Here is a 26,694-nt window from a genome sequence, read left to right on the forward strand (position 1 = left end):
TTGAAAATCCCTTGGATTTTCAGTCATTAGGTATTATTCCTAACGATTCTGTAATTTAAAGTATTTTCCGGATTTTAACCGAACATCACTACTTCCGGTACGGGAATTCTTGATTCCCATTTCTGACATTAAACCTTACCATGTTTCGTAATATATCAAACCCTGCTCCCCTTTTCACATAATGTCTTTATGTAACTATGAATGTGAGTTTTATCAATTAAAAAAAGCTAATTACAAACCCCGTAAAGCATGACATGGTATTTTGCACACCTCCCCAATGTTCAAGTTTCGGGCAGTGTGAAAAAGACGTTTCCCAGTTCCTTACACACGATCACACGTCAACTGTCTTCATGAACGAAGTGTTCGTGGATTTGGGTGTTCATACGACATGTTACCCCAAGAAGGAAACAGCATGACTGGCGGTAAGAAAATGATACTGAGACGCATATTGTGTAAAAGGTGTTTAGGAATGACGTTATCCATAATCACTGTTGATTGTGATTGAGGTTTATCACGTAATGTGAAAATGTGAAAATGACACAGATTGTGTTGTCTACACTGGCCTTACTTACAGCCGCCGAATGACCTTCGGTAGTACACATAGCGTTAGTAAGAGTGTCATTGTGCCTGTCATACAGTGAATGTTATTGATATTTCAGTATTAATGTGTTTAAAACTTTTTAGAACTTTATATAGACCTGTCTACCCCATGGTAGTTTTTGGTCAAATGAGTAAATGAAAAGTCTCCGATTGAGTTCAATATTAGTAGGGTATCTGACATGTGAAACACACACTTCACTGATGTCACTCTCTGTAATCAGCATGACTAGATTCTACTTATTGTGGTACAGCTTTAGTATCACTGATGTTAACAATGGTTAGTAAATGGAAAGATAGGAGAGGTGTATAGATATGTAACTAAAATTTATCTATTATTACTAAAACATTATGAAAGGCTTGCTGAACAGAAAGTAGATAGCCTGTCTTGTTAGTCAAAATTTCACCCCTTCTCTGTGTATATTTAAGTTATTTAATTAGACACTGCTCGTAAATCATGTAATTTCGATGAGAAAATATTTAGTGAGGATGAGGTCATGTGAATGGTTAACTAAAAGATCATCTCGGTAGAATGACACAACTGGTGGCCATTTTGTGATATTCTGTACAACAACATCTTTATTTGCTCATAAAATCGCAACAACAAGATTTAATCTCAGAGCGAAGGGACTGGCGTTTTAGGGGTAAAGGAGTTCTAAAAATGTTTGGAGCCCTCTGGGTAACTCAGTCGTGGCCTCCAACATTTTGTTTTGGGACAGACAGTTTGGAGAAGGGCCAGTTACAACATCTCTTAATATGTTAATTGTTCAACATTATTTTCAGTTAATTTACCACTGATGTAAATAAGGATAATTAAATACTATGTTACAAAATGTTCGTGAGGTTAGAACAAAATAACACTGTTTCCCAATGTGCCTGCCATTGACCATGAAGGACACTTAGTTGAACGTCCTAGGTAACTCCCTGGACAATATGGACAATGGTATTGTTAGTTTCTGCCTCCAATAAGACAGTCTACCACAGATAGAAGACTAGCTATAGTTATGAAGTGAATATATGCAGACTAAACTGCTACTAGTACTAGAGAGATTGTGAAAGTTAATTGCCGTGTTGCTGACAGAGAACCTGGTGGACATCCTGACCTGTGGGAGATGTGGCAAGAAATATCCCCTCCACAACATTACAAACTTCATACAACACAAGCGACTGGACTGCCTTGACTCTGGTCCTCTCCAGGAAACACAACCTCAAGGTAAAGATACACTTTCATATGTTTCGGGTGACAAGTTTGACCAATACTAACTGCTGGCTGCTGGCTACCCACTAACAATGACTCCTGTAGCCTGGGTTGGTATAGGCGTCATAAGAGGCAACTAAAGTTGGAGGCAACTAAGATCCATCTAGTGGTTCAGCTCTTTGGCTTGCTTGAATGTCCCAGTGCCATGGATCCTTGCTCATATCTGCTGTCACTGATTTCCTGGTCTGCAGACATGAGCTGCTCGCTGACCTGGTTGATGCATGTCATCGTATCCCAATTGCGTGGAGCTATGGTCATGATGTCAATTACTGGATTGTCTGGTCCAGACTCGATTATTTACAGACCGCCGTCATATAGTTTGAATATTGCTGAGTTGAATAACAGACAACAAAGATTTGCATGGTCGGTCCTGTAAGCTGACTTGTTATGGCAGGAATATTGCTTTCTGCATGGTTAAAGGATATTCCCTTTGTCACTGTTGAACCATTGTGACCATGCTTGATGCCATCTGGCCGTAGTGGCTGCCTACTGACCATGCTTACTGCCCACTCACCCTACTGAACCCCTGCTGAACATGTCCACTACCAATACAGTAACAGTAGAGCATGGATATAACGAATTACAAGGGACTGGAGAAATCAGTTTGTTATTATATACCTTGCCGCTCGGAAACGTCCGCCACCTTTGATAAAATAAAACACAATACATGTAATTGCAGCCTTTACTTGTATTTGCAGTCATCACTTCATAGCATTCAAATAATAACATTTCATAACATTCATTTAATTATATTAAATTCATAACATTTTTAGAACATTGTTCATCAAATATGTATTTAGCATTTTGCGATTTACATACTGGGAGATGTGGAGTCTGTGGTTTCGCTGTGATTGTATTGATTCACTTCTGATTGTATATAAGCCAATTGTCAGTGACACTTGACACTGAGTGAGATTTCTCAGTTCGCCATACACGTCTCTAATTAGTGGTATTGGGGATTGTCGGGGATCAGATATCAGTTCGCTATATATGTTTGTTCTCTGTAAAGAGTTTGTTATGTACGTAAATTTTACATGATAATATATAGGAGATAAATCAGGAATTTTGTAACAGTTCGTTGTATCCATTTGTTCACTCTTTCCGTGTTCATTATATCCAAGTTCTACTGTCCTAAACATACTGGATGCCTTTTGAATATGTCCACTACTAATCATGCTAATACAGTTGGTAAGACACTGGATGTCTTCTGATCTGCCTTTGAAATCTATCGCTAACATTGATTCCTCCCTGATCAATAACCACTGTTTACTGCTGACCTTTGAAATCTATCGCTAACATTGATTCCTCCCTGACCGCTAACTACTGTTTACTGCTGACCATTGCAATCTATCTCTAACATTGATTCCTCCCTGACCGCTAACCACTGTTTACTGCTGACCATTGCAATCTATCTCTAACATTGATTCCTCCCTGACCACTAACCACTGTTTACTGCTGACCATTGCAATCTATCTCTAACATTGATTCCTTCCTGACCGCTAACCACTGTTTACTGCTGACCATTGCAATCTATCGCTAACATTGATTCCTCCCTGACCGCTAACCACTGTTTACTGCTGACCATTGCAATCTATCGCTAACATTGATTCCTCCCTGACCGCTAACTACTGTTTACTGCTGACCATTGCAATCTATCTCTAACATTGATTCCTCCCTGACCGCTAACCACTGTTTACTGCTGACCATTGCAATCTATCTCTAACATTGATTCCTCCCTGACCGCTAACCACTGTTTACTGCTGACCATTGCAATCTATCGCTAACATTGATTCCTCCCTGACCGCTAACCACTGTTTACTGCTGACCATTGAAATCTATCGCTAACATTGATTCCTCCCTGACCGCTAACCACTGTTTACTGCTGACCATTGCAATCTATCTCTAACATTGATTCCTCCCTGACAGCTAACCACTGTTTACTGCTGACCATTGCAATCTATCACTAACATTGATTCCTCCCTGACCGCTAACCACTGTTTACTGCTGACCATTGCAATCTATCGCTAACATTGATTCCTCCCTGACCGCTAACCACTGTTTACTGCTGACCATTGCAATCTATCGCTAACATTGATTCCTCCCTGACCGCTAACCACTGTTTACTGCTGACCATTGCAATCTATCACTAACATTGATTCCTCCCTGACCGCTAACCACTGTTTACTGCTGACCATTGCAATCTATCGCTAACATTGATTCCTCCCTGACCGCTAACCACTGTTTACTGCTGACCATTGCAATCTATCTCTAACATTGATTCCTCCCTGACCGCTAACCACTGTTTACTGCTGACCATTGCAATCTATCACTAACATTGATTCCTCCCTGACCGCTAACCACTGTTTACTGCTGACCATTGCAATCTATCTCTAACATTGATTCCTCCCTGACCGCTAGCCACTGTTTACTGCTGACCATTGCAATCTATCACTAACATTGATTCCTCCCTGACCAATAACCACTGTTTACTGCTGACCATTGAAATCTATCGCTAACATTGATTCCTCCCTGACCGCTAACCACTGTTTACTGCTGCAGGTACTAAAACCACCAGCCACCACTCCGCATGTGACCAGCAGCGGGAGTATGGGTCATGGGAGATCACGCAAATTGGTAACAATACCTTGAATTAATACTGTTCATTGTCACATTAGTCTCCTACACTAACAGCCAGAGTCGGTCTATAAGTGCTTCAGTGTGTGAGAAACAGAGCAGTAGAATATGTTTCCTGTGACATGTTTGAGAAGGTGGAGACGAGTGAATGGTATTGGCCTGACTTCAATATTTTTTGTCCTCCATTTTGTTGGATGTTGTGGGGCGGTCGGGTAGCCTAGAGGTTAAAGCGTTTTCTTGTCACGCCGAAGACCTGGGTTCGATTCCAGACATGGGTACAATGTGTGAAGCCCATTTCTGGTGTCCCCCACAGTGATAGTGCTGGAATATTCCTAAAAGCAGCGTAAAACCAAACTCACTCGCTCACTCACTCACTCACTCACTCACTCACTCACTCACTGTTGCATGTTGCTGTAATCACAACACATGTGCAATAGACACATTATGCACCGTAATCTGGTCATGAATAGTTTCGCTTTTTCAATCACTGGATTTCATAATCTCAAATCGACTTGTAACTTGGACAACAAGATGAGAACATGCATGATTTTGAAAATGCAATGTATATACTGAACCACAAAAGAAACATCACCATGGATAGATATATGAGAAACCTTACTTGTCCAAACACTGTGAACATACCTTGAGACATATTAAAAAGATGAAACTTGGCAAAACTGATCTTTAAGGTTGAATTTAAAGTGTCAAATGTTCTTAAAGTGAAACACAACACTAGTCTCTGAGAAAATGGCATCACAAGTCAGTATCTCTTGTGTTCGCCATGTGCATTGATGACTGCCGTGCAACGTCGATACATGGAATGGATGAGGCGGTTGATGAAGGCCATAGGCACTTGAGCCCACACTCGGAGGAACGCCTGACGCAGTTCAGCTGCAGTTGTCGGCCTTGGTCGGACGTCATTCAGCCGTCTTTGAATCTTGTGCCACTGGTGCTCAATGGGATTTAAATCGGGACTGAGGGCAGACCACTGCATGGTTCTGATGCCATTCTGCTGGAGGAAGTCTATTGTTGCTCTCGCAGTGTGGGCACGGGCGTTATCATGCTGAAACTCGTGGTTGCAGCGACGTGCCAAATGAGGTATGGCGTGTGCCGCCATTGCCTCTCCCTGGACCAAAGTTCTGGAAGACCACAGGGCTGACCTTCTGTGCAAGACCAATTCCACACCATGATGCTCGGACCACCGCACAAGTCTCTCTCAACAACACAAGCATCTGAATAATGTTCCCAACGGTGCCGCCAGACTCTCTCTCTGCCATCTGCTGTTGAGATACAATAACGGCTCTCATCTGAGAAGAGGACTCTTCTCCACTGCTGATGGTGCCAATGCTGGTGCTGTGTTGCCCACTGAAGATAGTCCCAGTGATGACGTGGTGTCAGAATGGGTCCTCAGTGTGGGCTGTGACAGTGGAGGTGTCTGCTCGTCAATCGTCGACGCATGGTGTCAGCACTTATGTGTTGCTGGTGTGTCCCCATGGTCTGTTGAGCAGTTTCCACAGCAGTAACAAAGCGATCTTGAAGATGCTGTTGCACAATCTGACGATCCTGACATCGGGTGGTGACCCTTTGTCTCCCACTACGTGGTCGTCATCTGTAGTGTTGGTGGTCTGGTACCGTTGCTGGAGCCTGTGTATGGTCCTTACATGGACTTGAAATGCATTGGCTACTTGCTGGGCGGTTTTTCCAGCTTGCAATCGTCCAAGGACTTGGTGTCGCTGATTTCTTAGGGGGCAAGTAATGGGGTAACACATGTGCATTTAAATTTGCACGGAACTCATGTGCATCGGGTTACCATGGCCGTTGCCGTGATGCATTTGGGCGATCAGTTTTATTGTCATCTTCTTTGTTTTTTTATCATCAAATTTAATTTTTTCCGGACAAGGTAATGTTAGATTTTAGAAAATTTGACAAAAATTACCCAGATAATTAAATGACAACTTTTCATGCAATGTTACTTGGAATGACGTTTCTTTTGCGGTTCAGTATAGTATTTTCGAGACGTATTGTATTTATGAGTACTTCAAATCGTAGTATTCTGGTAATGCCTCGCACCTCTAGAATGAGTGAGTGAGTATGGTTTTACACAGCTTTTAGCAATATTGCAGCAATATCACAGCGGGAAAATGAAGACTTTAACAACTAGGCTACCCGAGAGTGCCTGTGCCTGTGGAGACAGGTACAATCCAGGCATCACCAGCAGAGGTGTAACAATTCTCACCAGCATTCTGTTCAATGCGATACTCTGCGATCATGACTTGACGAATTGTATCAAATTAATTATTAAATATTTTCGGCTGGAATGTGCAAGTAATTTTGCCATCAGTTTGCACAAATCTACTAAATATGTTTTGGTTGGGCTTCTACTCATTGCCTGTGGTGATGTAATAATTCCTATCATGTATCATTTTGACATAAAAAATTCCATTCCTGTAGTAGTGGTATAGGTATATAAATCTGGCTCCAGTGGAAGTGGTCCAGAACCCCCATTACCTATGCTACTACCTGATCCCGTCTTGTTTTGGATTGATTAAGAGTGACCTTATGGTGTCATGAACCTGACATATAACACTGCTATCTTCATACTCAGGTCCAAACGACACTGTGTTGTCCTGCTACTCCTGCTCCCAGGACTTCGGGACGGCCTGGGGTCTGCTGAACCACGTGCAGGTCTCCCACAATCTCAACATCTTCATCAAGCGAGGGATGCCACATCAACTCGGCACAGACGGGAAGGATGCGGGACATGATGACGACCTGTCCGAAGATGAAGATAAAGAAAACATGAAGGAGGAGACGACGATGGTGGAGATCAACCAGGGGACGGGGAAGGTGACGACAAACATGTCACGGAACTGTACAGAGCTGGCGGCAGCAGGGGGCACCACCATCTGTTGTAACAGCAAGGAGTGCTGTGTGACCATCATACCCGGCACACATGAGCGACCAAAAAAATGCTGCAGCGCTGTTGTCCCGAAGAAGCGGAAGCGGCACATGGAGGAGCACATGAGTGGTGAAGGTGAGAGGGAGCTGATGGAGGGGCAGGACATGATGGACGAACAGGAGGACCTGGATAAGGACTGTGATGATGAGAACGAGTCGGACAATGGTGATGATGGGGATGAGGGGGACGACAATGGGAGCAGAGATGCTATTTATATCGACTTCCGACCTCGGGAGAGCGGGAAAGGGAAGCCATCAGATGAGAACGGGGATGTGCAGACTGACAGTGATCAGTCGTGGGGGACGGTTGAGGTTCGGCAGGGCAGGGCCCAGGAGGACAGTGAGGGTCCCACTCAGTGTTCCTCGGAGAGCCGTGATACTTGCTCCGACAGAGGTCCGATCATCATGCAGCCCGGGATGACCTTCTCCATCCCAGTGTCCTACTCCCACAATGCATCCTCCAGCACCAACATCAGATCAGCTGCAGCAGCAGCAGCCGATCCCACCAGGACCAATCCCATGGTTACATACAGCCTCCCCAAGCAGAGGATGTTCTCGGTTGGAACGTCACGAGTGATGACAATTAGTTCCAACACTGCGCCCTTTGTCATGGGGCCCCACAACGTGACCCAGATCCTCCGCCTCCAGACAGGGGATGCTGGAGATGCTGAGTGTTCCCGGGGGGCACCTGCTGGAGATGATGATGAGTCTCGGTTGATGATTGACATTGACAGCGAGCAGGATGATGAAGGCATGGACAATGAGGATGATGGGTCGCCAGAAAAGGGTAGCGGCAAGAAACGGCGCTACCCGACATCACGGCCGTTCAAATGTGACCAGTGTGAGCAAGCTTTCAATCAGAGGATTCATTTGAAGAAGCATATGAGTAAACATACAGGTTAGTAAACACTTGAGAAAACACCAGCCTTTTCATGCGAGTAAACAAGCATATTTGTTCACACATGAGATAATGATTCTGTTCACACTTGGGTAAATAATTATGTCTGTTCACACAAGAGTAAATAATTTTGTCTGTTCACACTTGAACTAACGTACATATCTGTTCACACTTGAGTGAACAAACATGCCTGTTCACACATGAGTAAACATGTCAGGTCAGATCATCTAGATCCATGGGTATACATACATTGCTCGAGCAGATTCCCAACAGTATGTGAATTTTCTCTCAGATACATGTGTTATATTTATGAAATACCTTGTGCTTATGTTATGATCATGAACAGTCAGTCCCTTATGTCCTCTGTTGAATATGTTGTTACACAAGTGTTTGATGTTCCTGTGATGTACCTGTGACAGGTGTAAAGCCGTACAAGTGTCAGCAGTGTGACTATTCCACCGTGGAGCGCAGCCATCTCAAGGTCCATATCAGGATCCATACAGGTGAGTGATCTCAAGGTCCATATCAGGATCCATACAGGTGAGTGACCTCAAGGTCCATACCAGGATCCATACAGGTGAGTGATCTCAAGGTCCATACCAGGATCCATACAGGTGAGTGACCTCAAGATCCATATCAGAATCTACATACAGGTGAGTGACCTCAAAATCCGTATCAAGATCCATTAAGTGACCTCAAGGTCCATATTGGTGAGTGATCTCCAGGTTCTTTACAGGATCCATACAACTAAGTCACCTGACCTCGAGATTCCTGGTCAGAATTGGTCCACAGCAGGCTATGCTGGTCGTAAGAGGCCACATGGATCAGGTGGTCTAGCAAGGACAATTGGTTAGGTGTTAGGGGTTGTTGCTCATGATATCAATCACTGGATTGTCTGGTCCAGACTCGATGATTTACAGAACGTGATCATGTAGCTGGAATATTGCTGAGTGGTGCTTTTAACAACAAACAAAACATGCAGGTAAGTCACATGAACTCACTGATGAAGGAGCAGGAAGTAGCTCTTAAACATTGTACAAAGAATAAAAGAAGTTGCTATCCATAGAAAAAGTGTCATGTATTCATGTTCTCCCAAATTCTAAATGCCTATCAAAGACTTCCTAGAACAGGTATATTCCCAGTTACTCTCTTGTACTCTCCAGGTGAGAAGCCCTTCAAGTGTACATTCTGTGAGTATGCCACAGCCCAGAACAGCACGCTCAAGATTCACCTCAAGAGACATCATGGCGGTAAAATGTTTGAGTGTCAAGCTTGTAGAAAGAAATTTACACAGAGACATCTGCTTCAAAGTCATCAAGAGGAGCATCGCAGGACGCCTGGTGTCGGTGAACCAATGCTGCAGGCTCTTACTGGACATGCAAATCAGCTCCCACTTCAGGTCCAGGGGGCCAATCAGAATACAGTATCTACAAGTGCTTTCCCGAGTTCATTGACCTCCACACAGACAGTTGAGGATGCTGATGGCCATCAGAGGGATGCAGATGAACGGCCAGAAAAAAGTGAAGCAACTGTGACATAATCAGTTCGACCTAGTCTTCACACACATAGTGGATTGTGTCTAAAATACACTGATCACCTTGCCATGGACTAGACTTACACTAGCAGTGTGTTTTTCAAAGGAAAGAACAACTAAAACTGCTGACAATACAATTTCACTCCAAGTGACACATGTTATCTAACACAACAATGACACAAGTGACAACTATAACACAACAATGACAAAAGTGACCTAACAACAATGACACAAGTAACCAAACACAACAATGACACAAGTGACCTAACACAACAATGACACAAGTGACCTAACACAACAATGACACAAGTGACCAAACACAACAATGACACAAGTGACCTAACACAACAATGACACAAGTGACCTAACACAGCAGTATTAGTAACCTAACATGACACTATTAACCTAACACAACGAAACTATTGACATTACACAACAATGACACAAGTGACCTAACACAACAATGACACAAGTGACCTAATACAGCAGTATTAGTAACCTAACATGACACTATTAACCTAACACAACGAAACTATTGACATTACACACCAATGACACAAGTGACCTAACACAATGACACAAGTGACCTTACACAACGACTCTATTGACCTAACACAATGACACTATTGAACTTACACAACAATGACACAAGTGACCTAACAATGACACAAGTGACCTAACACAACAACACATGTGACCTAACAACAACACAAGTGACCTAACACAACAACGACACAAGTGCCACAATTCGCTGTGCAGAGTTGCATCCCTTGGACATGCCAGAAACCAATGATTGTGTGTTCGAATCCCGGTTCGCCCTGATTATGTTTCTAGGTTTGTCAGCACCATACCCGTGCTCATGGGTTTCACCGAAGTGGTAAATGTCTGAGACCTGCATCACTTCGGGCTTTCTCCCACATTAAGCTACATGCTACATGCCGTGATATGACTGCAATACTGTTAAAAGCAGCGTTAACCCCAACTCACTCACTCACTCACTCTATTACTTGATGTGTGATCGTGTGTCATCGTACCCTGATAAGGTGAAACGTTGCTTAGAGTATCAACTGGTTTGTCTGTCGAGACTCAAGTACTGCAGGCAATTGTGGGATACAGGTGAACCTTGTTAATCTGAATGGTACCGTTTCTTGGGAAATGGTCCAGATTATCCAGTTTCAGAATTAACGAATAAATGGTACACATACACCATGATATACACACGGAAAAAGATTATTGGAATAATGGGTGTCCAGTCTAACAAGGGTCACTGTAGCTGGAATATTGCAGTCACTCGGTCACAGTGTTAGTCCAAGTGGGGTGTTTCTGTGAAACTGAGGTATGGTCACGCAGTGGGCTAGCACTATTAACCTGGCATTAGTCCTGACTTGTGGATACAGACACACACACACAGACAGACAGACAGACAGACAGACAGACACACACACACAGACAGACAAACAGACAGACGCACACACAAAATAATCTTGAACCCGATATTACACCTCGTTTTCCCTCACAAACAAATACCTCACCTACTTAGATAGGTTACCATCGTATTGTTTCTCTGTAGTATGTAGGTAAGGACTTTATTTATAGGTTGAAACTAAGAACTACCGGTAAATAATCCATGAAACCAGGAGTGTTTCAAGATCAGCCAGTTAAACAAGTTTATTTCACATGTTGCATGATATTTGCATGTATGACAGATTAATTGTTCAAATGTAATGTGTAAACATTTATTGTGCAATTTCATTCTTAACATGGTTGAGAAGAAACATACTTAAAAAAAAGATTCACCATATCTTAGCAACAAGCAGAATATTTTTGCTTACCTGCCGATAGCTGAATTTGCAATATATCCACGTTTAGTATGGTCATATCTACATAGTTATACTTAGTTACTGAATCTTGCTTGCCCGACATTCAGCAAGAGTATTACCCTGCTTGCATGATATATACTACTCAAAAGAAGTTAAGGACCACTTGATTCTTTCATATTACTACAGTTAATCTGGATTGCCATGATGTAGTAACTGTAGTAATATGAAAGAATCAGGTGGTCCTTAACTTCTTTTGAGTAGTATACAATGGTACACAGTGCCGATTCCAGTTTAGACACGCATAAGAGGATGACCACTCATATTCTGTGGGATGGGGATGGGATTTGTTTGGTTGAACTATTTAAATTAACTGTTCCCCCTAATGGTGAAGATCCGGGGTAAAATAGGTCTTCAGCAACCCAAGCTTTCCCTAAAAGGTGACTAACAGGATCGGGTGGTCAGACTCGCTGACTTGGTTGATGCATGTCATCGATCCAAATTGCGTGAAACGATGCTCATGATGTCAATCGCTGGATTGTCTGGTCCAGACTCGATTATTTACAGAACGCCGTCATATAGCCAGAATATTGCTGAGTGCGGCACTAAACAACAAACAAACAAATTCCTGGGTGTCAGGACAAGAATTTTGTTTTTGTTCTCCCTTGTAAAACAGGTCTTGTTCTGTTTGATACATATGTAATGCTTACTAACATCTCCACACGTGTTGTATCTATCACATGCTTGTTACATATCATATACTTGATCCTTTATATTTAACATCTGAAGTGTTTGCCTCACATTTGCCTGACATTGAAGATCATGGTCTCTGCTTTTGAGAGAAGCATCTGGAAAGGCCAGTACTGTACATACAATAGCCTTTTTTCCCTCCGTTTTTCGGATACAACAGGATGGGACTCCATTGTTAAAGATTCATGCAACATAAAATTCTGTTTGAGGTCAACGTCGTTACAGATTGCAATATGAGACCTGTGAACTTATTTTAGTTTCACTTCTGATTCCTTGACATTTTTCAATCCGTGATTCATACCATCAACATGTCGTAATGACAAAGGTCAAGGTCACTCCCTCCTCAGGTCAGATTGATATAGGAAAAAAATTGGTATCTCTTGGAGGCTTTATATTTGTTACACCTTGGACAGTCAACCGGGGTCAAGGTGGATGTACGCATTGTAGGTGTTAAGAATGTGTTCAACATTAATATAAGAGCATATTTATCATTGTGTTCAGTGTGGCATGTTATTGATGAAAACACTGTATACAGTATCACTATTTTGGCTATCAGAGTACAGTTTTGCATGTTCAGTTTCATGCTCACAAGAAAGTAGTTTGTACGAAATACTTTTATGTTTCGGACCAGTCATGCACATCATGTAAAAAAATGGCTTGTGTTCCACATATGTCCTAGAACAGGACCCTTTCCACAAAATTATCTTGGTGCTAAAACTATCTTAACGTTGATGCTATGACATAGATTAAAGACAGCCATAGCGCTACGATCACTCACTGGGACTGGGCCTCTCTTTGAATATTGTCCTCAGATGAACTGTGACACCGGTAACCATGGAAACTACCAAAACCCAAGTGCTATAGAAGTGCCAGCTGTTACAAATTGCTTATATGGAACCCATTTGTGGTGTCCCCTACCATTTGTGGTGATATTGGTGGACTATAGCTAAAAGTACCGTAAAACAATACTCACTCACTCTGGTGTCATTCGCCATGATATTGCTGGACTATTGCTAAAAGCTGTAAAACCATACTCACTCATCCTGGTGTCACTTGCCATGATATTGCTGGACTATTGCTAAAAGCTGTAAAACCATACTCACTCACTCTGGTGTCACTTGCCATGATTTTGCTGGACTATTGCTAAAAGTGGCTTAAATCCATGCTCACTCACTGAGGATCTGTCACAGTGTCACGTGACCATTACAGGACATACCACTACAGTGCCAGATATTTGTGAAATAGCAATTATTTGACACAGATATAGAGCATGTTATTTATTCATTACTGTTATGGACAATGAGTATCAAAGGTGTTTAAGTTTGTATCAGATTATTCTGACGTTGACAGAGTTTATCTTTGTAACAATGTATATATACTGTGTATTTGTATGTATAAAATATGAAGAACCATAATCGCCTCTCTTGTCTTTGAACGTCCTCTTCTCTTTGATGGACTCTGTTGGGATCCCTGATTGGTGTATTGGTCCTGATTGGTTGTGAGAGGTCAGTAAGTAGATAGGGGCAGTTGGGTAGCCTAGTGGTTAAAGCGTTCGCTCGTCATGCCAAAGACCCGGGTTTGATCCCCGACATGGGCACAATGTGTGAAGCCCATTTCTGATGTCCCCCGCCATGATATTGCTGGAATATTGCTAAAAGCGGCGTAAAACCAAACTCACTCAATCACATATCATTGAGGCCGCAGTTGAATTAGGTACATTACAGCATGACCCCCTGTCATTCTACATATGTATGACACACGTAACTGGTACAGCTGTTACGCCATACTTCACTGCAGTGTATACATGTTTTGATAGTAAGATACTTGATTGACAAGTGGGGGTAGCACTACCAGCTGATACTTGATTGACAGGTGTGGTTAGCGCTAGATACATCCATATCTAGTTACACAAAGTGGTATTGATGTCTGAAGTTTGAAGTAGGTTGAAACAGGCTATTTCTGGAATATTGCTAAAAGCGGCGTAAAACTATACTCACTCACCCAGTAAGTGGATTGGGTGGTTTTGTTGAATGTATGTCATCTTTAAGGACAATGTGGACATTTGCTCAACATATCAATCACTGGATTTGTCTGGTCCAGACTCGATTATTTACAAGTTGCTGTAATATAGCTGACACAAAGTCAGATTGTGTGGGTACGAATCTTGGATTGGACTCAACCTCAAACTGTACAAGAATTTGAACATTCCTAAGAAAGTGTTATCCCCAATATAACAATTGCTACATGTTATCCATGGTTGCCAAATTCAAAGTCTTCACAAGGCCGATTCACATTTAGGACCTTTCAAGGACAGACTGCCAAATTCAAGGTCTTTTCAAGATGGTGCAAGGTGAGGGTTTGTTTGCTTGTTTGTTTAACGCCGCACTCAGCAATATTCTAGCTGTATGATGTCTGTCAGTAAATAATCAAGTCTGGACAAGACAATCCAGTGATTGATATCATGAGCATCGATCCACGCAATTGGGATTGATGACATGGATCAGCCATACAGTCCTTGTTTTAGCCCCTTAATGCTGAGCTCCAGGCAGGGTAAGAACAAGTACCATCTTTTAACGTCTTTTGAAGTGACGCGGCCGGGGATCAAACTTAGGACCTTCCGCTCTACCGGCCGACGCTCTACCACTGGACCATTGAGGCGGTCCAAGATGGTGCAAAACCTGCTTGGATGGGATGCGCACGGCACTATCTACTGTGCTATCCCATCGTGTAGAAAAACAACACAACTGCGATTCTTGTATCATGGTGAGGATTTATTCATGTGATATTACAGACGTCAAAGACCCAGGAATGAGGAACATATTGACACAAAGTGTTATGGATGTTAAAGCTCTTATCAAGTTTTCAGATAAAACAAGATCTAACAAAGAAAACTATGTCACACACTGCAGGTAGTGGAGGTATTGTTACAGAATCAAGGACTACGGTTGGACAGACAGTAGACATGTTGCCTGGCAACCGTGACACGTTTAAAAAACATGACCGACTAGCACACAGGGAGGGAATACACATACATACATACTACAATGACTGGATCCCCAGGAATGTTCTCGATGGGACAATATGACAGTACACAAGGGCCTCTACAAGACTGCTCAAACTGCATCACGCTCAGTAGTAGACAAAGGAGGCGGATACAACTTGGTGAAATATCAGAAATAAAGAAACAATAAATTATTAAATTTTATTTCAAATTTAGTTTGGATGCATTTTATTTTTCATATTTTTGAATAACAAAGCATGGATGGTGAGTTTGAGTATGTGTATAGGGTCTTCCAGTAAGTCATTTTTTTAAAACATTACTTTGAATTCATAACTCACTTGTATATATACTACTCAAAAGAAGTTAAAGAACACCCGATTCTTTCATATTACTATTGTTAATCTGTCTTGGCATGTGAGATTAACTATAGTAATATAAAGAATTGGGTGTTCTTTTACTTCTTTTGAGTAGTATAAATGAACTTCTTCTTGTCTCTATACGGCTGAAATAATGCCTATGCGGTGTTAAATTTCACTCACCCGTAAAGTCAATCATGAAGGCCACACAGAGCAATTTTCTTCTTTGTCGATACTTCGGCTCAACAAAATGATGTGGTGCGATTCTTAGGCGGGGATAAAAATCTTATAATTCATTATGGCCTAAACACAGCATTTAAATCATTGTTGAAACCATGGGTAATGTTCAGCATCAATATAATACTAAATTACTCGGGCTATTTTTGTCAATGAAACAGCCATTTCTTCCAAAAAGCAGTTTTAAAAATATGACTTATTTAAAATGAATATTCCCCTTTTTAATTAACAGTTCATCACATGTTCATATATAATTGAAATCAAAACACAAAAGGTTTTAGATTCGGGTTCTTAAGAAGCATTTCAAATTTTTCTAAGATATTTGATTCTCAAGTTAGCATGCTTTTAACCCTGTCATTGAATGTGGCATTGACTAGAATAGCATCTATCATTTACAAGCAATTTTAATCTTAAGTTTACAGATGGACATGAACTGTTCTGTTCCATCCTATTTTAGTCAGCGACTCGGCTTTCCTTTGTATGAATGGAATCTACATCCTTGTCACGTCTCAACTGGAGACTGTTCACTGTACAACAATGCTTGTCCTTCTTTTCAGGACCTGAGAAACAATTTCATCGAAATGTGACACTAAATTGTATAAGTAGTTTGTTTTCATGAAAAAAGACATGAATAGGAAAATCTCCATTCCTTTTATGCTCCTTCCCAAATTGAGTATTTTCTTGCATGAATCTGGACCCTGTTATGTTTTGTGAGATCGGATTCAGTCAAGGCCACATGTTACTGGCCTGACATACTGTATTCGACGTAATAAGCGCCCCGCTCTAATAAGCACCCCGCTCTTATAAGCGCCCATGACGATATTTGCCAATATATCTAGTGAATAATTCCAATTGGCGCCCTTCCGATTGATCAATGTACACAAGACTTATTTTTTCGCGTATAATACACACTCGTGTGCTATTTGCACCCTTAATTATGGGCAATTAAATTCTGGAAAAATATATCTGTCGTACAAAAACATTTCAGGCTGTCAGCATAAACCACGAAATTTATCTTTCAACTCTGTTTTTTTTCACCAAAGTAATATTCTAATAAGAGCCCCCTATTTCTAGTTTTCAGAGCGCCCTGAACGCTTATTACGTCGAATACGGTATTTCACTATGATATAATCTGACACAATTGCAAAAGATTTTGATTTTAAGAATGACATACATGCGTAAGGATGAATTTGTCAGTTTCATGTTTAAACTTTGTACATAGTTTGTGATGAAATTCCATGTCACATATTTCTTATATTAAGACAAAGTTCTCATAAGTGATGTCACATGCCTACCAAACCCAATCACTTGTGCATGTCCAAGTTCTGGTCCAAGATATTTTATCAGCGCCCTATGCATAGCTACCATACCATGTCACATTATGTATACCAGTTCAGGGCTGGGATCAACACAGCACAGCCACAACAAGGCATATTTAAAAACTGTTCATAGTATTGTCATTGTCCAAGTATATAGGCATCAAGTTCAAGGTGAGTCTGATAATGATCATACCCATGGTCAGGGCTGATATAATACACAGTGCTTCCAGCACAGGCATAAAAAATGGGCCACCTGACACATATTGTCATTATACAGATACTTTTCTTACTTTAATACTCCAGAAAACCTCAAAACTGACACATTCAAAGTTTTGAGTACTTGCATAATACGAAGAACAAGTGAATGAGTGAGTGAGTTGGGTTTAACGCCGCTTTTAACAGTATTCCAGTTATATCACAGCATTTCAGCTTAATGTGAGAGGAAAGCCCAAAGTGATGCAGGTCTCAGACGTTTACCACTTCGGTGAAACCCACGAGCACGGGTATGGTGCTGACAAACCTAGAAACATAATCGGGGCGAACCGGGATTCGAAGCCACAATCATAGGTTTCTGAAGTGCCCAAGGGACGCAACTCTGCACAGCGAATCGCAGTGCCTAAGACGACTGGGCCACCCATGCCCCCACACGAAGAAAAAAACTGATATAGTTTTGTACTATTCTTATGTTTTTATGTACTGGAGCAGTCTTCATATATTTATATATTCTAATAAACCAAGTTCTTTACCATTTAAAAACCCCTGAGACAAGTTCCAGAATAAAGCCATGTTGCCTGGCTTCTGGCCTGCCTACCTCTTCACCATGGACTGATGGAGTGGGCAGGTGATCAACTCCCTGGTTTGAGAGTACAACATCGGACACCATGTACAATCATTCAATCATTCAATCGTGCAAATTAGTGCAGATGTTTATATATTAGCTTCAAATCATATTGTACGGTTAAATAAATCTCAAAACTGAATTTAAATGGTCGATGGACCAGTAACATCTCGCTATACATCAGCCAGGAATGGCTGCCATTGTACACACATCACATGGAACGATCACAGTGTTGGGGAGATAATTGGTTGACAAAGTTGATTAAGGATGTTCCCTGGTCTGGGCCAGTATATAACTTTCACTCAGGGAGGAAGTTTACAAATCAACATGATTTAATGGAACTGTTCCAATGAAATTCGAAAGGCGTGTGTTGTTTTTCTACTGCTCTTGGTGCCCTTCAGCTACAGACCAGTATTGTAGACATTTGTAGGCTAGACACTTATTGTGCAAACATAGTTGCATAAAAGTACTTAATAACATAATAGTATTCATTAAAAACATTCATCTTTCTGAAAACATATTGTCTACATAAGTGTGCCTTTTGGGGCAAATTGATTAAAACATGCATATTTATTTCCCCCCGTAATTTCTAATTCCAGTGATGATGTCATGAAGTGGCATGATGTCCCAAAGGTATCCATTGATGACATCATGAAATGGTATGATGTCCCAAAGGTAACAAGGAAGTGATGTCATATTTAATGTTATCTTCTACTCATTTACATCTCGGACATGAGAACAGCTATACTCTTTTTTGGAGGAACATCGCCAATCTAGGGAACATTTTAAAAACAAGGAGTAAAATAAGTGCATTTTACATCATTCTGAGAGGAAAGATCTCATAATTCCCGGAATCCGAGGAAATGTCTCATGTCGGAAAACTCTGGTGATCAATGGCATCAAAAGGGAAACAACTCCTCTTCCTGTTTGATATGTAACGCCTTCCCTGATGCATGTCTCTGTCTTTCAAGCTATGAATCTTGGTGTCATCACTTCACACTGGGGACAGATCGACGTCAGAACACCCACGAATGTTTGAGCTGTACAAAAGCATACCAGCACACATCCTTAACAAAGAGGACTTCAAAACATGTTTGTGACAATTGTGAAAAGGAACATCCAAATGCAGAGGAATTCACAAAGAGAAACCATGGAACATATATAGGACAAACAGACACAACAGGAGATGTGATCACCAATCTGACAGCTATGAAAAAATAGACAGGCTATTTCACTGCTTCCATAACAGGCCGGCTCAATATTAGACACGTTCCAATCGTCATGACTGACTGAACATTGTCTAACTTGACAACTCTGTAAGCGCAAGTAGGGTAAACACAACCCCGATGATGAAGAAATGAGTTATCATAAGACAGGGTGAGTGAGTATGGTTTTACGCCGCTTTTAGCAATATTCCCGCAATATCGCGGCAGGGGACACCAGAAATGGGCTTCACACAATGTACCCATGTCGTGAATCGAACCCGGGTTTCGGCGTGACGAGCGAATGCTTTAACCACTAGGCTACCCGACCACCCCTCCCTGATGATGAAGAAATGAGTTATCATAAGACAGGTCGTAACAAGGAGGGTCTGTAACCATATTGCTGCCAGGGATACTCGCATCACATGTACCATTACAAGCCAGCAAAATTATTAGTTCACTTCAACCATGGTATATCAAGGCCAGACTGTGCTTACGACTCTGCCGACAAAAAATTGAAATGTAAAACAAATGAAAAATTGAAAAGTAGTGTTATCACTGACCAGAAATAAGTAAAATGTTAAAACCAAAACAAAGCTCATTTACTGTCGTTATAAAAACACAAATAAATTATTTAAAATATAATTAAAACTTTAAAAAACTACAAATAATGACAAACTGCGTCAGATCTGTGTCTGAGACTTAGTCGTAGCTACGTAGTGGATCCTGCAATGTTTCCCTGGCTACAGTTGAACCTCATTAATCCAAACCAGTCCCTGTACGCGTCACCTGACTATTTGTAGGATGGCCAATTCCGTGACTATCCTCACTGCTCATTTACATGTGTTTGAGATGGAACTTGAAAAGTTATTGCTTGTATATTTAAAACAAAAAGTTTAATGAAACACAAATTGTCTGGATTATTAAGGTTCTACTGTTTCCTTTGACTGGGAAAACAGTAAAAAAAAGGAGAAGCCTGTCAAAAAAAATTATGTCAGTCTTGGTGTCACGACAATGTCAATGACCGTGTTATCACAGGTAATAATATACTAGGCGCCATAGGTGGGGGTCCAGACCGGGGTATATTGTAGGAAGAAAATATTTGAGAGAGGATTTTGATGTTTTGGACCCCTCCCTTTTAAAAATGCTGGATCTGCTTGTGTTTCTAGTGACCAGGGAGAAAAGAAGGGCAAAGAAATTGTTAAAAAGAGCCGTCTGATTTGGATACAGATCATCAATATGAGTGAGTCTCAAGACAAACATCCCCACGTTATCACATGTCTGTTTGTACAGTGTACAGAAACTGCCGAGCAAACGAAAGTACACACCATGTTTAATGGTGGCCAAAAATGAAACAAACAAGAAATGGTCATTTGAAGGTGATGTACCGTATTCGATGTAATTAGCACCCAGAGCATCTCAGAATTAGAAATAGGGGGCTCTTATTAGAATATTATTTTGGTGAAAAAAAAAAAATTTCGTGGTTGATGCTGACAGCCTGAAATGTTTCTGTACAGCAGATATATTTTTCCAGAATTTAATTGCCAATAATTAAGGGTGCATATAACACACGAGTGCGTATTGTACGCGAATAAATGAGTCTTGTGTACATTGATCAATCCGAAGGGGTGCTAATTGGGATTGTTCACTAGCCAATATATTAGCAAATATCGCCGTGGGCGCTTATTATGTCGAATACGGTATTTGATATCATAGTTGTGTTGGACCATAAGTTTGCAGTGTTTTGGCGACTGTTTTCAGCCTAGTAATGTTTTAATAACATTTCTATTTTTTAGTCAAATCCAATATCCAAGGGTATTCTTTTTTTACCCAGCAGTTTACATTATGGAATGATGGAAGGGTCGGACAATATTATGGTGGGTATTATGAAACCAACAACAGACACTTGAATGATTAAATATTGAAGAAATATGTACAACATTGTTAACATCATTGTTGCCATGAGATTACAGTCTATATATTACTGGGATATACAACACATGATACAACAAGAAATATCTGTACATGTGTGGTCACAACATCACTCCAACAATAAAAACCACACACAAATACTCACGCACGCACACACACACTCACTTCTAGTACACTATATACAATTAGTCGAGCTGTCCTAACACGAATCTTAATTCGAACAATGAGTGAGTGAGATTATTCCTCTTTCATCGATCGTTAGAAAGGTTCACCACCAACTGCTAGACTAATTTCTTGTATTGTCATTAAACACTATCGCACTGCACTCTACTCACTGTGGGTGATGCAAATCTAGCAGTTGATTGTGAAGTTTCAGACATTTGTAGGTTAAGTGTCTGCCTTGCCTTGTTGGTCCTCCACCCAACTAAAGAAATTCCTTTTTTCTTCAAGTTTCAGACCCATCTTGACATCTATCATGTCTACGCAACAACCTCACTCACTCACTGTCATGCTGTCTGCCAACTGTTACTGACCTGACCAAAGGGAGGCTACTCCATCTGGCAAATATGAAACTGCAAGTTCAGCTTTAAAATTCTTTGACACAATCACAGTCTATCACTGACGTAATACTTAACTATTAACATAGGGTGTGCCCGTTTGCAGCACACTAACTGTTCTTGTGCCTCCATCATTTCTGTGCATCTCTCAGTTCCTGATTGAACACTCATATTCTCTCACTTACAACACAGTGGATAACAATTTGTAATCATTTTTGTTCAGTGAGTGAGTGAGTCTAGTTTTACACCGCTTATAGCAATATTCCACAATATGCAATATTCACGGTGGGGAACACCAGAAATAGGCTTCACACATTGTACCCATGTGGGAATCGAACCCAGGCTATCAGCGTGATGAGTGGACAATTTAACCACAAGGCCACCCCACCGCCCCTATTTTTGGTTCACAGGTCATGTAGTTGTTCAGAAGGCACACTGCATGACTAAAGTGCATAGTGTCTCACCACCTGCATTCTCTGCAAAAGTTCTCCGACTTAAAATGATAATATGTCATATTATGTACCAGACAACACCGAAACAGCAACAGCTACATCTACAACCTTTACATATGATATGTCTAGATAATAATAGAAAAAATATCTAAAATCATTACATTCAAACAAACAAGCATTTCATATGTTAAAAAATCTCTAAACACAGGCCATTATACACGTCTAAAATATGCACAAACATCTCAACAATATCATAAAATTCTCTGTGTGTTCTGGGAAACTAGCCGACTTCCGCGTACTCCTATCTCACCAGCTCTGCCTGCTTGACATGACATGACAATGACATGTCAGTTACATGTCCAAATTCAGGATCAAAGGATTTCCTCAAGCTCAGCCTTTTGTCTCAGCCTCATTGTGACGCTAATTTACATAATTGATCAATTCTCTTTTACAGAGCATGTTACACCTGCTTTGATCAAACTCTTTTTCATCTCTCGTGAAACATGTGAGGAATGAGAAACGAATGTACCCCAGGCTGCTGTCTGTTCCAAGCTGCCACACCATGTAATAATAACAGCCACGAAGTCTCCCCTATACTTTCCCATCTCTGTGTCGTTATATGATGCAGTTAGTGTTCGGCACAACATCTTAACATTAAATGTTAAACAATTGAAAAACAAAACCAAAAAAATCTCTCGTAACGTTGTGATACATGCATGTAATAGCTTTGATAATCTTCATAGAAGTGTGATATACTTTCAGATTTGTTCACATGATTATAGTTAATCTGTCATGGCCATGACATATTAACTTAATCTGTCATGGTCATGACATATTAACTGTTAATCTGTCGTGGTCATGACATATTAACCATAGTCAGTGAAAGATTCGGGTGTTCTTTAACTTATTTTGAGGATAGAAATGAACTATACTGATGGAAAGAAATATGGGAACAGCATCTGTATCACATGACATCCTGAATGCTGCCTGAACACCTTCATCTGTGGAGTGAGTGAGTTGGTTCAGTGATGCTTTATAACAGTATTTTAGTGTCAGCTAAATGTGGGAGGAAAGTGATGCAGGTTTTACACTTTTACCTCTTTGGGAGTGAGTGAGTGAGAGACTATTGTTTTACGCCACTTTTAGCAATATTCCAGCAATATCATGGCAGGGGACATCAGAAATGTTCCTTTATTTCACTTCAATAGTAAATTTCAGTATACAGAAACTGATAAAGCCGGGGTAGATTTAACAACAAATTAGTTTGTAGCCAGTAGGGCTTGCTCCTTTTAAGAGTTACTGGCATTTCTCCGACCTACTTGCCTACAACTAAGTGGCGGAGTCTGCGAAGTTACCAAACCTGAGGACCTAACAGGGCTCTGAAAATTTTAGAACATTTTTTCCTGCACTCCGAGATTAAATCTTGGCTTCCATTTGTCCCATCTCATGGTGATTTATGAGGAAATACTGAACTTGTTGTACACAAATTATAAAATGTGGACGGTTGTCTTTTTACCGAGATGGCCCAAATAAAAAACTTAAACATACGCAGGGAAGGGGTGAAATTTTGAACAGCCAGACGGGACATCCACTTTCTGTTTCAGCAAAGCCCTTGAATTGATACAGAATGATAAAAGGATGACACAGAATTGACACGTGAGAATATAAAGTTGGTAAAACATAAACAGGGGCAGGTCACTCTCCAAGCTGTGAGGTCCGTGAAGATGGCGACTAGAATAACAATACAGGAAGCATTCAACAACAGACCATCAGGACAGACAAATTTTCGATCATGTAAGACTTTCATGAAATTGATCAGTCAGAGTGGGCACAGTGGACTGGAAAGTGTTGGTGTGGTGGTTGGGGTAGCTGGCGGGGAAGGGGTGGTGATGGAGGCGGGTTTGGAAAAGTAATTGAGTAGGGTGGGGGTTAAGGATGGAGGGTTGGCAGGTAGGGGTTGGAGGGTTGGCAGAGGGTGAGGGGTTGGCAGGGGGTGGAGGGTTGGCAGAGGGTGAGGGGTTGGCAGGTAGGGGGTGGAGGGTTGGCAGGTAGGGATGGAGGGTTGGCAGGGGGCGGAGGGTTGGCAGGCAGGGGCCCGAGGGTTTGCAGATAGGGGGTGGAGGGTTGGCAGAGGATGAGGGGTTGGTAGGTAGGGGGTGGAGGGTTGGCAGGTGGTGGAGGGTTGGCAGGTAGGGGGTGAGGGTTGGCAGGTAGGGGGTGGAGGGTTGGCAGGTAGGGGGTGGAGGGTTGGCAGAGGGTGAGGGGTTGGCAGGTAGGGTTGGAGGTGGAGGATTGGGTTGAGAAGAAGGGAACATACCAACTCAACTAACATCAGACAACTCAACTCAAACAATCAACATGGCATATTACACACACACACACACACACACACACGTTTGATTTTCTACAGTAAATGAGATCAAGTTTTCAACCACTGCGTGAAACAGACAACAGACAGGCTCCACCTGTGCCCATAAGTCTCACACAAACCTGCAGATACAGCCAGGGTGCAGAGACCATCCAGGTGTTCTGCTCACCAACAAATATATTCTGGATATTAATGCTAAAACATTTTTGTGAAGACCACCCATACCGTCCACCCTTGTTTCCAAGGAGGGAGGGGTGGTACACACAAATGTACAGGCTAGGACTTACTTATATACACCATACCAAGTAGCTATATTCAACCTGTATCACAGACAACAGCAATACAGACATCTAAATATATTACAGGTGATGTCATAATACAAGTCACAGTATTGCACATACATTATTGTTGTATATTATACACCAGCTGGGGGATATCATATTAATATTGAGATTATGTATATGTAGTAACCAAGGTCTCATTGTACAAAGCGATCTTAGCCCTAATGTGATCGTAGCTCCCATACCTTAACACTTAAGACTTATGACAATCGTAGCGCTAAGGTTGTTTTGTACAATGGCACCCCAGATGATATTTGGGTGATACTGGACTTATATCTCACTGACACAGGAGCAATGGACTGATAACAGGCTGATACCGGACTGATACAGGGTTATACATGTATACCACAGATGATACTGGGCTGGACTGCTTGAGGGATGATAAGTAGGTTTAAACAAGCTGGATAACAGCAGCTAATACGAGGCTGATGGGCTCAGACTGTGTTCATACCTGATACTGAGCTGATAGTGGATTGATACAGGGCTTACATAAGGTTGATACAAAGCTTATGCAAGGCTTAAACACAGCTGATATGGGACTGATATCGGATTGACAAAGGACTGGCATAAGGTTGATGCAGAGCTAATGCAAGGCTTAAACATTGCTAATATTGGACTGATACAAGGTTACCAGACAGCGAGATGGCTTAAACTGAAAACTGGCTTAAACAAGGCAGATAACAGACTGATACTAGATATGAGGCTTAAACTGGGCGCATACCTGATACTTGATACAGGACTTAAACCAAGTTGATATTTGGCTGATACAAGGATTAAGCAGGGCTGATGCCAGACCAATATCAGACTGACAACTGTACCGATAGTTATAATTCAATACAAGACAGACACGTAGATAGTGTTTTCTTTTCCTGTTTTGGGCAAATGCGCTACCATATTTCACAAGAATAACATATATTTACAATTATCCATTCTTAAAGATGTTAACATCTTCCAATCACGTATTTTGAACAGAAATCACACCCACAGCTTGAAGCTCATTCTGCTGTCATTCAGATGACCTTGTAACTCAATACTTTTTCCAGAGTCCTGCAAATAATTCTCAGCCTCTATCTCAACTCAGACAAGCTACAACTGAAGCATTTTCTTCAAAAAATATTTTTACTCCCTAAAATATTCCTAAAATATACCTGTAAGTTCTCAAATGTTTTTCAAGGTCAAGGTGTACATGTGCTGACTGCGGCTGAGCATGGGATGCTGCCATATTCAATGTCATTGATGCTCCATACACAAAAGTCTACATGTGAATGGTTGCTGCGGACCTGCAGGGCTGCCCATGACATCACTTCCTGCGTGTGAATATATTTGAGATATTGGCCTTGGATGTGGTGTCCTTGATGCGTGACATGACCCTGGACTTCATGTCGTCTGCTGCTGAACCCAGTTGAGCTCCTGGTGACTGGGCGAAGCTTAGGTTCCTGAAACACAACAACAACATCATCATCATCATCATCATCATGGTGTGGTGAGCTTTGCAGGTTTTTCTTTAGGGCTCTGGGCCCCGTTTCACAAAGAGATCTTAATGCTTGGAGGATCGTAAGTCTATGTTTAAGTATAGGAGTTACGATCACCTTAGTGCTAAGATCCCTTTGTGGAACGGGCCGTTGTTTCGGTACTCCACTGATGG

General features: G+C 41.4%; 3 protein-coding genes across 5 annotated transcripts in view; 1 reads left to right on the forward strand and 2 right to left on the reverse strand.

Annotated features, from left to right (window-relative positions):
* Positions 1–259: 259 nt before the first annotated feature.
* Positions 260–13,306, forward strand: LOC139454469 (uncharacterized). 2 transcript variants are annotated; one of them, XM_071236191.1, is made up of 6 exons: positions 260–422; positions 1,679–1,810; positions 4,415–4,489; positions 7,095–8,345; positions 8,765–8,848; positions 9,509–13,306. In XM_071236191.1, the coding sequence occupies exons 1-6, from the start codon at positions 389–391 to the stop codon at positions 9,883–9,885; spliced, it is 1,953 nt and encodes a 650-aa protein (XP_071092292.1). In that variant the 5' UTR covers positions 260–388; the 3' UTR covers positions 9,886–13,306. The 2 variants fall into 2 exon arrangements, with proteins under 2 accessions (XP_071092292.1, XP_071092293.1); XM_071236192.1 differs by lacking the exon at positions 4,415–4,489.
* Positions 13,307–22,236: 8,930 nt separating this feature from the next.
* Positions 22,237–26,694, reverse strand: part of LOC139454470 (RAB11-binding protein RELCH homolog) — a 190,794-nt gene continuing 186,336 nt past the window's right edge. For both annotated transcript variants that reach the window (XM_071236194.1, XM_071236193.1), the window contains exon 27: positions 22,237–26,485. In XM_071236194.1, the coding sequence (XP_071092295.1) occupies positions 26,350–26,485 (136 nt within the window). In that variant the 3' untranslated portion in view covers positions 22,237–26,349. The remainder of the gene's footprint in view (positions 26,486–26,694) is intronic.
* Positions 24,131–24,655, reverse strand: LOC139453869 (uncharacterized). The gene has a single exon (XM_071235320.1). The coding sequence runs from the start codon at positions 24,653–24,655 to the stop codon at positions 24,131–24,133; it is 525 nt and encodes a 174-aa protein (XP_071091421.1).

This window comes from Haliotis cracherodii, unplaced genomic scaffold, assembly GCF_022045235.1.
Source record: "Haliotis cracherodii isolate W230 unplaced genomic scaffold, xgHalCrac1.p SCAF_10, whole genome shotgun sequence".
NCBI lineage: Eukaryota > Metazoa > Mollusca > Gastropoda > Lepetellida > Haliotidae > Haliotis > Haliotis cracherodii.